At 39.0% G+C, this 12180-nt stretch overlaps 1 protein-coding gene across 8 annotated transcripts in view; it reads right to left on the reverse strand.

The window, feature by feature from the left end:
- Positions 1-5304: 5304 nt before the first annotated feature.
- The window catches only part of LOC133387892 (divergent protein kinase domain 1A), a 185935-nt gene continuing 179059 nt past the window's right edge, over positions 5305-12180 (reverse strand). For 7 of the 8 annotated variants that reach the window (XM_061633685.1, XM_061633678.1, XM_061633674.1 and 4 more), the window contains one exon: positions 5305-6552. In XM_061633685.1, the coding sequence (XP_061489669.1) occupies positions 6259-6552 (294 nt within the window). In that variant the 3' untranslated portion in view covers positions 5305-6258. The remainder of the gene's footprint in view (positions 6553-12180) is intronic. The other variant, XR_009763595.1, reaches the window with a different exon arrangement.

A 12180-nucleotide genomic window follows, 5' to 3' on the forward strand; every position in this document is an offset into this window, starting at 1 on the left:
AAGCCTCCCAGCAATTTCCAAATGGTTTGTGTGGGAGTTTGGGAACCACTGTTCTGGAACAATTGGGTCACAGAAAAAATGCAACGTAGTTAAAATGTTGTAATTGGAAGTGTTTGAGACAACATCAGATCTTTGATGTTTGAGCAATGTTTTTGGCCACCTACAACCTTAGAGATGTTTATGTGGCTCCATAGCCAATACAAAAAAATTAATGAAGTAAAGACTCTAGGTCTCATGACTGTAGGGGAAGTAGTCAGAAGTCCACCACTAGTGTGCCCATCTAGCAAACTGCCATTTTCCCTCACCATAATAAGATGTCGTCTTATGACATATCAGCTACGGCAGAAGTCTGACAGGGCATAGTTGTAGTCCTTTGATTTTGATAGTGCCTCAGTTGTCTAGCATGATTTGCCTTCAACAGTATATAGGATCCAGAGTGTTTTGAAAAATGGACCACATGCCTGAAGAGAAATTACTACATTTCCACTATTTCTACCTGAAGGCTTTTGCTTCTCGGTAGGTTGCATTTGATGCATAGTAACTGGCTTGCTGAATCAGACCATTTAGTTTTACATTGCTTCCAACACCAAAAGCTCAGAAGCTGGGAAGGATGGGATGCCATGCCATATTTGATTTCAACATCTGGTACTCAAGCATGGCGGTTTTCAGTCTGAAAATGGAGAGTCCCAGAGTGTGGTCTGAAGACACATGAGGCTGCCACTTTTCTGAAGCTGGGAACCACATGTATGCTGCCTTGGGTTCTGTGACAGAAGAAAGGTAGGATACAACTGTAAGAATATAAATAAAGTTTAGGCACCATAGTGAAAGTCATTGACAGGCCTCTCCTCCATGAATAGCATGCAACAGTTATGTGGGCACAAGGGTTGGAGAAATGTTTTATGTAAGCTGCAGTTCAATCCTATGCATGTCTACTCAAAAGTAAGTATAGGATTGCAGTCTTAGTCACTTCTGCTGTTTACAGAATATCTCATTCTAACATTTCCACTAAGTCAGTATTTGACTACCACTACTAAATTAGGTAATGTGAAGAAGACGAAGGTGTCAAATTTTGGCAGTAAACACCCTTTTTTCTTTGTAATACGCAGGCTGGAAACAGTTTTTTTTTTTTTTTTTGCTTGTGTGACTTACAGACAACATTTGACACTTTGCAGAAGATGCACTGAAAAGTTAAGTCACTGCAACTTACTTATCTTTTAGGTTTCCTAGTTTCTAGAGTGAGGTGTACAGCTCAGCCGATTATTTGATTAGTAAGTTTCATAAACATTATCTGTCCGGATGCTGTTTTTGAATCTTTCCAAATAGAGTAACAGTTTTGCTTTTCATGATCTAGGACTAGATAAGCGCCACACTAATTTACCAGTCTGGAGTATATGGCTAGCATCCAAAGCATCACATAACTAGCTATATGAGCCCAAGAAACTCTTAAGACTTCATTGTCTGACCTCCGGGCCACACTACTGTAAAACTAAGGGGAATTTCAAAGCAGTTTATAATATGGCATGGGTGGGGTGGGGAGAGAAATGTTAGCTGTTCAAAGGAAAAGGCAACTTCTGCTGGGCAGTTGTGTGCACCTAAGCAAAACTTTGGACCTGGCCCATGTCTCCAAATCTAATTCCATGGCAAAAGGAGCTTGTTAGAGTTTTAAAACCAACAATATTTTTTAGTCACTTCTGTAATAAGATGATGTAGGAAGAACTGAGATGTGTTTATTCTGGCTTCTAAATGAAGCATAAAATGAAGCCTAATGTAGCACTGTAATCAATAATTAGAACACACATTCCTCTAGTCCCTGATCACCACAATGTTGTAGTTTCACAGGTGAAGACAATCAGCAAACCTTGAAATATAGTGAGAGCACGGGCAGCCCTGGATGCTCACTTAACTTGTTCAGAGACAGTTCTCTGTACATGTGGTGCATACAGACACCCATTTGAAATATATGTTGCAGTGGCTCCCAGCAGAGAGTTTAAACCAGGTATGGGGGAACCCATGGCCTTCCAGAGATTGCTGGACTCCACCTCTCATCATCTCTGACCATTGGCCATGCTGACTGAGGCTGATGGGAGGTGGAAGTCCCACAGCATCACCAAGACCTTGACTTAAAACATAATTGAAGAAACGAACACAGAACAAGCACCACCCCCAACCACCCAGCGAGCCATGGGTTTGAACAGGAGGGCAGAGCTAGATATTACTAAAAACATGGAGCTACGGCGGAGAATGGCAACCCTGTCTTTGGTTCTTTCCTTCTGCTCCAGGATGCATAGTACAACATATCTACCATCTTGACATCAATACATTGTGCATTTCCCTGCTTGACTTTACTGTCTGCCACCAACAGGGACAAGCAAGTACATTGTATAAATGACTGAATGGCAGAGGATAAAGCTTTACATTGTGGAGCATGGAAGGATAAGCTTGACACAGGCCTCTCAAGTCTAGTGGCAGCCCTCAGTTTCATATATGATGGGTGGTTCTGTCCTTTAAAGTTTACATTCAGAGCCACCCCAGTTCTGCTTTTCCTGAATCCATTTCGTTGCTGGGTCAAACCCACACACAGTGCTCAGTCATGTGGAGGTTTCTCCCCGCCTCTTCCAATATGTGCTTGTAATTACCAGAACTAGGCCTGAGAAGCTACCATTTGGAGTGGAAGTTTGTGCAGGTGAACTGGTGCTTGGCTATGTACACACCATACATTTAAAGCCTGTGACTTCCCCCCCAAAGAATCTTGGGAATTGTAGTTTAAGGGTACTAGGAAGTATAGCTCTGTGAGTGGGAAACTACAGCTCCCTGGATTTTGCTTTATGACCTTTTTTCTTATCACCCCCCCCCCACTGCTTTCTACCCATGGAGGAAATATATGTGTCTCTTTTCTTCTAGAGGGCAAAAAGCAGTTGGGGGGGGTGTATGAAGTTTGAAAGAAAAATGGGAATTAAGCATCTCCCCCACTATTGTGAACTTCAGGTACAGATTGCAGCTTAAAACAAAAGTGGGCATGCGCTGCCTGCACATTTACTTCCACGTAAAAAACTCTGAAATACAGCTTGCCACCCGGTCTCCTTCACAAGCACCTGTGCAATATGGCAGTTACTGCAAGATCATTACATTGCACTGTTTAATGTGTTTTATGGCCAACCTTCAACTGAATTTCTCATGCCACTGACTGAAGAGCTTTGCTTTTGCAAAGAAACCTGCAGCTGGTGCTGCCAACGACAGACAAGCAGATACTTTCTAGACAACTTCAGCTGCCCAGCACCAGGTGCAGAGGTTGTCAGCTGCTTATATCTGGATTCCCACTGGGGAAGGTAAAGCAGATGCAATCTACAAAGAAAATGAGAGACAGAACTCAAAACTATTTTTTGCTTTTGGGAAAAGGCATCATTTTACATTTGAAGAGCACAACAGTGCATCCCACAGCCCAGTGAAACATCAGCATTTGTTCTGAGAATTGCAATTCAATGATTCCTGTATGCTGATAAAAATAGGCAGAGCAAAAACTGGAAGTTAGTGCAGCTCTAAAGGTTGTTTAAGAATTTCCTGGATACCATCTATTTATATGAACAGGCCCTCCAAACAAATCTATTTCTTCCCCTGCAATTTTCAACTGATGAGGTTTCATTGTTTAAGGCTGCAATCCTATGCACGCTGGAAGAAAACCCAACTCAACTGAACTCTACTTCTAAGTATTTAGTTAGTTAATACCCTGCCCTTCCTCCTGAAGTAGACATGCATAGTATATTACACTGTTAGTAAAATAAGTACTTTGGCTTCTGAACTGAAGCAATGAAAATACACAATTCAAAAAAATCAACGTGCAGTCCAATCTTCAACAAGTTTACTTTTACTAATTCAGTGGGGCTTACCACCAGGTAAGTGATCAAGTCTAAGCACTTTTACTAGGTAAAAGTTTTGTGAATTCAGCTGTACCTCTGAATGTATATAATTAAAATCATGTTATTAAGTAAGAAAAACACGGCACTTTGCAAAATTTGCTCCATTTCAGCTTTCCTCAATTGCCTTGTTACAAAAAATCTTAGCAGAATCTCTCTTTTCCACAAAAAAAAGACAATTACTTTCTTACAGGTTTGCAAAAGTCATGTAAATATTAAAGCTGAACAGGATGTACCACGACTGGATTGCATTCCAGTGCTTGTTGATATCCACAATTGTTAAAGAGCAAATAGGAAAGCATTAAAGGAAACACAAATCTATTTTATAACTGTTCTGTACTAACTGCATTGATGACACCTATAGCCTCATCCTATGTATATTTACTTAGAAGTCTCACTGTGTCCAACAGTGTGCATATGATTTCAGCTTTAATCTGAGAACTCACATCACAGAACTCAGTTATATAATGATGGCCCAGTCTGTGTTTTCCTTGTTAGTTTAATCAGAACAATTAAGAAAGGTGGTATTTCAAAGCTGAAAAGGAGGCGAAAGTAATCCACTGGGCTTGGAAAATATGCTGCCTCTCTCATGGGAGAGAGCTCCCTAAATATTTATTTTCCCTAGATACTTCACCGAGCATCTGCACTGTTTGCCTCTAAGACTCATGAGTGCCTTTGCACAGTCAGCAGCCATTTATTTGATCGCCATCATTCTAGACCTTTTCTTCTTTTGGATCACCATTAATTCTTATTTTTGCCCCTATTCTTTCTGTCCCTCTGAAAGCTTTTCATTTTTCTTTTCTTCTACCTTGGATTTATCTGCTTCCCAGGGACACTGCAGCTTCATTGCTAACATCTGCATTATTGTTTCTCACATGACATTTTGTTCCGTCTCCTTGATTTTGCCATCTCTACCCCACCCCAGCTTATTCCAAGGGCTCGTTATCTCCATCTGTGGCATAAAATTTGTCCTCCAATTACTTTGATTACATGCGCATGCTCTTCTCTTATTCGTAATTGTTCCATGTCTCCTACGTGTCTTTTCCTATTCTAATTTTACTCTTCTCTTCTGCCCAGACTTTTGAAGAATTCTTCTTGTATAAGTTTTCTTCTGTCTTCTGCTGCTGTTACTATTAGGTGCTCCTGTTTGCTTTTCTTTCCCCTCACAGTACGGTAATGTTTTAACAAAATTAATTCATGCGGAGCAAAGCCAGCTGCTGAGTGACATTAAGTCTGATACATCTACAATTAATCCTTATTGCCACATTTCAGTACACACTTCCACCATTTGATGGACGCTGCACTAGTTTTACTCAATAATTTTCTATGCCACTTTTTAACAGAAATTCCCAGGGCAGCTTATAACAAATACTGTGTTTTAAACACATAGCTGTTTAGTATCTATGAAATCATGAAAAAAGTTTATTATATAGTTACATATACACAAAGTTAAAATTTCAGTCAATAGTGTCATTTGGAACACATTTCAGTAGGACATGAACCTGTGGGTCATTTGGTAAGCAGAAGTCTTAACCCTAGAATTAGTGTTTTGCATTTTTCCCATAAACATTTTAAATTTTACTTGCTTTACACAGAATTTCATTAACTTTTAAAATGCTAAGACCAGTCAACATTTACACTTTCCATACAAAATTCAATGTACATTTTTAGGCAGGGCCAGAGATATATAAATATATACAAAATAGACATTATTTGTAGTTAACATACTCTGATCAGGTCCATTAACATGTCAAAAGCAGACGCACATAAAAGTTGACGAAAGTTTTTTGTAAATCCTTTAGAACAAAGTGTCACCATTATTGTATAAAATAGCACAAGTAAAGGCTTTAGATCGGAAACTTTAAGGGTCTCCAACAATAGGTCATTTTAATTAAAAATAAGATACTCAAGATGATCAGATAAATGCCATATCTGATATAGCCATCTTGATCACAAACTGTTTTGTAAAAAGAAAACATATGTTCACAGAGCATTAAAATATTGCACAAGAATAATTTTCTTTTGAAGACTAAGAATTACCCATGTTCATAAACTGCTGTATGGTCTTTGCGTAGGAAGAAATTGAGTGTGCATTTTCTAGCATGAGAAGCATACAAGAAATATTAATACTGTCATCCATCACGTATCCAACCTCTTCCTAGTCTACTCTATGGCAACAACAAGTTGGGGATAAAGATTTGGCAAATACAGAGACAGAAAGGAAGATGCAACACATCATGCATCAGTAAGATGCAAAAGCTAGTCAGTCCAAGAGCTTTTTTTGTTTGAATTCTCTTGATCATGGAATAAGCTCCTTGAGAATGAAGGCCAATACCATTCACAGTGATCATACAGTAGTAGAATAAGACTCCACTCTTTTTTGGTTATTTTCTTTCTGAATGATTACATCTGATATTTCAGTATCGCTGTCACTACTGTCTGCCACAGTTGGATTCAAGTCCATCTGACCAGTCCTCCCAGGCAAGTGAAAATGGACTCCAGCCTCCTGAATATGGTTTGATATAAAATCTTCATCAGACGAATGCAATGACTCATCATCTCCTATCAAATGGTTCACAATATGAATCCCATCAAAAGTGCATGGGCCTGAAAAGGTTTTCTTGCCTTTTAGGCATCTGATCTGTTAAAAGAAAGAACAGACATATACAAGAATTATATAACAGGCCTATAATTTCAGCTCAAGAAATGAAAATACACCCATATTCAACTGATCATTTATGTCTTAAAGTCTACAGATCACAAGACTTCTGGAGATTTTTAAGTGCCCGAGGAGGCTGAAGGGGGAATCAGCAAAAGTCACCTTTTCTCTCATCTGTCACCACAGCAAAATGTGATCAGACTTTCACTCACAGGAACATAGGAATTGATCCATAATATATGGGAAAACTATGCCTTGGCTACATTTGAGTAGTAGTAGCAGCCTATTAACAAAGCATTTCAGATACAGTTTGGATATCCTTAATGAGGATTTTTTTGGAATTGGGAATTTTGAAATAATATTTACTATGGAAAAGATTGCGATACATTTTACTAGAACGGTGCAATCATGTCTTTCAGAATGTCCTAGATATCCAAAAGTCTGGAATAATCAGGAGTTTGGTCAAGCACAGATGCTTCCTAGGCAGCACTACATGACATGAGGCTGTGTTTGGGATATCAGTGATATGAGAAAGTTTGAAGGCTGGAGCTCAGAAAAGTGAGTTACACTAGAGAAATAATTTTTCCCTTACAGTGCCATTATACTACAGAAAAGAAAAAAAAACAGAACACAAGTACAACAGCTTTCACTATGGAAGCCACACTTTTATGCATGTCTTCTTCACAACACTTTAGCTCAATTCAACATTTGATAGGCACGAATCAGCAGAGTATATAAAACCCAGCCATGTTCACTTAAAATTCATGTTAAAATATTGCACTACATTCTGTCCATATTATTCAGAAAACAAAACTTAGTACTTAGCCCTTTCAACTGTGGAAAATTGAATTCTACTCTTGAGATGCAGTCTTAGTGTTTACAGTATAATGGTTAGTTAAGAGACATAAAAGGTAGTATCAGAACAAGTACTTCATATAAAAGAATGGGAGAAATATGTGACTTGGAAAACTGGCTGTATTCCAGAGATTTCTAAAGCAATTTTGCAAGCTTGCTGAACAAGCACTTTATGCATTTCATTAACTGTACAAATCCCACAACCTAGATGCCAAACCAGAGGGTGACATGCTCAGTCCTACATGCACAGTGCCCTAAAAAGGATGCTAAATTGTCAACACAGAAGGACTGCTGAAACATATTTAAGATGTTTGGACCAATGTTGGGAACCTTTTTTCTATTGAGGGGCATGTTTCATGGGGGTGCTCTTTTGGGGGTGCATGCAAAAGTTAGGCAGAGTATTCCCTTTTCTTTTTTTGCCACCCACTTTCTCTCTTCCTTGCCACTCACATTGAAATTGGGCTGTGGTTTGCATGTAGCCCTCGGGCCAAAGGTTTTCCCAGTCCTGTGTTAAGACCTTATATAACCGAAATTACCATGGCCCTTTTTCATGAAGTTTCTGCACAGCCAGCTACTCAGGCTGAAACTATGAGTTTCATTTTAAGAATCTTTGCTATTTTACACTGTAGTTAGGATACCTTCTGGCAAAACCAGGAGCCTTCTCTTAACTTGATCTTGTGTAAATATCCATAAGTAGAGATGTAGTATTCCCAATTCTGGTTCCATAATGTGCAAAAAATGACCATGGTTCTTCTATGTTGAATACTTCTCACCTTTTAAGCATGAATAAACCTAGCATCTTGGAACTAATTTCAACAGCTTATTCTGAAGTTTTTCAAGCTTTAAAATAGAAATATTCATATCCAAATAAACCTTCAAGTGACCCACATACCATCTGAATGCCTTGCAATATTTACAGCTGCTTAATAAAGTGAAAACTGATTCATTAAGAAAAGCTTCCCATTTTCTTTAACAGTACTCAAGACACGGCACTGTTCTATAGCTGAAAGGAACATAAAAATTACTAACATTTTCCTTATGAGAGCCAAGGTCGTGTAATGGTTAGGGTGTTGAACTATGACTTGGGAGACCAGGGTTCAAATCTCTGCTCAGCCATGAAGCTCACTGGGTGACCTTGGGCCAGTCACTGCCTCTTGGCCTAACCTACCTCACAGGGTTGTTGTAAGATCAAATGGGGAAGGGAGAACTATGTATGCCACCTTGAGCTCCTTGGAGGAAAGGTGGAATATAAATACAATAAAATAAATGAAATAATGTTCAGTTACTGGACATTTGCATGAAACAGTAGCTGGAAATTTGCGTGAAACATGCAATGATACAACATGATCATGACGGCTCTTGAACTGATGAGATGGTGAGTATTCAATATACTTGACATACAATGTCAAGGGAGGTTCCACTGGCTTTAGGTTTTTAAACCATTAACTGAAGTTCAACAGAATGACAATGAAACCATTCACTCCAGGTGAATGAAGCAGGCTAGTAGTTTATGTAAAATTTGAGCAGGGGAAGACATCCCATTCCAAAATGGGGAAGAGGAAGAGAACTGTCACCTTTCAGATAGAGAGCTATCAATGAATGGCTCTTGTTCCCAGCTTCAATCCTTGACTCCTTTCACTGTTTCCCAGCCTGTAACTAAGGAAGATCATTGCAGGGCTTTGCTCTGATTGCAGGAGAGGAGTTTCTTTTCAAAACCAGAACTAAAACTGGTCACCCTGTTTGTATGTGTTTTGGGGGAACAGAACCAGGGGCTATGGCCTGATTGGGAAAGAACATTCTTGTTAATTCAGAAGAGAGCTGATGGAAAATCTCTTATTGTTTTACCAACATAAATCTGAATTCTCCATCTCAATAGGTGAGTGGATTCATGCCCCTTTTAGTTAGGGCACATTTGTAATGGAAGAAACATGTCATCAGAATAGAGGGAGCTGGTCCAGAGTGTATAGTACTAAGGAACTGAAAGAATCAGGAGTATTTGGCTCTGCCAAGTTTAAATAGCAAAAGGATAGACACTATAGCAACACGTTTGCTGTTATCTCGATTATCCCATGACCTTTTTGGAGATGGCAAAAATGATGATTGTCCATCATCCATCATCTCTAGCGACCTTTGAAAATGGCAGAATTAAATAGTGATATAAAGTACCATAAAGTATCAAGCATACCTACACTCATGATTTACTGGGCTGTGGATTATATATTTGAAAACACAAAGTAGCCATGCTTAGAAAGACAGTGAAATTCATACCACCATTTCTCATAACATGCTCTTACCTGTTGCTGACTGTCAACCCGAGCATAAGCAAAAGGAAAAAGACAGCAGAGAAAAATATAGAGGTTTAAAACAATCTTTAATAATCCAGACTGAAAATACAGCAAACTAAGGCAGCATATTAAAATATAAATACAGTATTCGCTCAAATTAACTGAAGTCAATTTTATGGGTAGATTGATTATTCTGGAAAAAAACAGATTATTATTTTCTCTGTGTATAGAACTGAAACCATTTAGTGCAAAATTCAGAGACAAGTCAAATTAAGTTTATGAAGAAACTGGCTATATTGCCCTTCTACCAAACACAAGTGAGCATTTTGAGAGTAGGATCTTTTGAACTAGGGAACCTCTATTACGATAAATATAAAAGGCTTAAATCTGATCAGTTATTACTTCCTTTAAAAAATCTTGTAGAACTATAACTTTGTGATCATTCTAAGAATTATTATAATCTCTTTACGTTTTTGTTAGTAAGAGTTTAACTGTTTCCTCTGCATTTGCCTGACCTAAACTGCTCTCCCTCAAGCTGCCATTAGTTCTGCATTGGTGCTTTCCATCATATGTGCCATGAACAGAGAACCTGTGCATCTGGTACTCTTTACCCCCACAGTGATGTTGTCCTGGTGAAGTTTGCCACTCTTGAGTTCACTCCAAAAATAATCCAGACCCTCTAGATTCCAGAGAAACCCAATTTTGGTAGACCTTCAAGCAGTCTATCAAAATAATCCAACTGGGCATGGGGGTAGTTGAGCAAACAGGCCCGCACTGCAGCAACCGGCTGCGAGCCCTCCCTGCTGTTGCCTCACTTCCTCCTACTTCTCCACTTAGGTGGGGAATAGTTGAGGTGAAGTACTGTGGTAGGGAATCCTGAGGCATTTAGTAAGCCTTTTCTGCTTTACTAAAATTGCAATCAGCATAGGCAGCCTACTGTGCCATTTGGTTAAAAAGCTTGGATATGCAAAAATTATACCTGGGTAATGGTTTGCATAATTATCAATTTAATTTCGATCAGTGCAATATATATCAGGAGGCATCTGCTACCTATGTACAGTAGCAGGCAATAAGAAAAATACACAATATTGACTTTAACTCTCATCGCACAGGTTCTAGGGTATCCTGTAGCCTAAAGGAGGGATGCTGTGATATCTGGCACCTTAGAAGAATTTGCCTCTTAAGCTTCAGCATAAAGATCACAGGCAGGGTTAACTTTTGGAGGCTGGGCTAATTTTATGACAAAGATACTACCATTTTGTAAAGCAAACTTATCCATATGTATGGCATTATATATGAATGACATTCATGTGACAAATGGGAACTAGTAACTGCTCATATTTAATTTACTTATTGACGAGGTGCGCCTGGCGCCAACACTGTTATCTTCTCGGCGCCAGGTCAAGACTTTCCTCTTCTCCCAGGCATTTTAGCACGTGTTTTTAAATTGTTTTGAATTTTAAAATTGTGTTTTAAATTGTTTTTAAAATATGTTTTAAATTGTGTATTTGTTTTAATGTTTTTGATTGCTGTAAACCGCCCAGAGAGCTTCGGCTATGGGGCGGTATACAAGTGCAATCAATCAATCAATCAATCAATCAATCAATAAAAATTGCATTTATATACTGCCTCATAGCTGAAGCTCTCTGGGTAGTTTACAACAATTAAAAACATTAAAAACATTAAAAACAAGTATACGAATTTAAACCATACCAAATTAAAACCCATAAAAATCCATTTTGCAGTCATAACCTGCAATTTATACACATGTGTGCCGTTCATAACTAACAGTAAGCTTGGGTAGTTGGAATTGGTTTCCATGTATATCAGGGATGCATGATGTACATGCATGTAGCCCTCCAGATGTTGTTCAACTCCAACTCCCATCAGCCCTAGGCAGTATGACCAATAGTCAGGGATGATGGAAGCAGAGCTTGGAAAAGTTAGTTTTTTTGAACTACAACTCCCATCAGCCCAATCCAGTGGCCATGCTGGCTGGGGCTGATGGGAGTTGTAGTTCAAAAAAAGTAACTTTTCCAAGCTCTGGATGGAAGGTGGCATCCAATAACATCTGGAGGGCTACACTTCTGAAGTATATAACATCCTGCCCGAGTTCATATGCCATGCTAAACCATGTTTTAATGAGATGCACATGACTAGGAAGTAGCCGCCACAAGCCTCAGGTTCACACACTTCCCTAACCCTTTTCTGTGTCAGGACAAGAGATTGCAGCTCATTACATACTCTAGTCAGTTTCAAAACAAGCTAATTTCAAGTTGTGTTTTCTGAAGCTGGCTTCTTTAACTGGAGTTGGTTTTAAATCATGAACCCAGGTCTGGAGAACAGGACAAGCCAACTAAGAAGTAAAACTAAACATTTCTGAAATCCTCATTCTGGTCACATGGAAGAGGAAAGGGGAGGCATAAAACTGTGAATCACGGCTCCTTCTTGATCATGTGTGTCTTGCAAA

The sequence above is a fragment of the Rhineura floridana genome, chromosome 6, assembly GCF_030035675.1.
Source record: "Rhineura floridana isolate rRhiFlo1 chromosome 6, rRhiFlo1.hap2, whole genome shotgun sequence".
In the NCBI taxonomy this organism is placed as follows: Eukaryota; Metazoa; Chordata; class Lepidosauria; order Squamata; family Rhineuridae; genus Rhineura; species Rhineura floridana.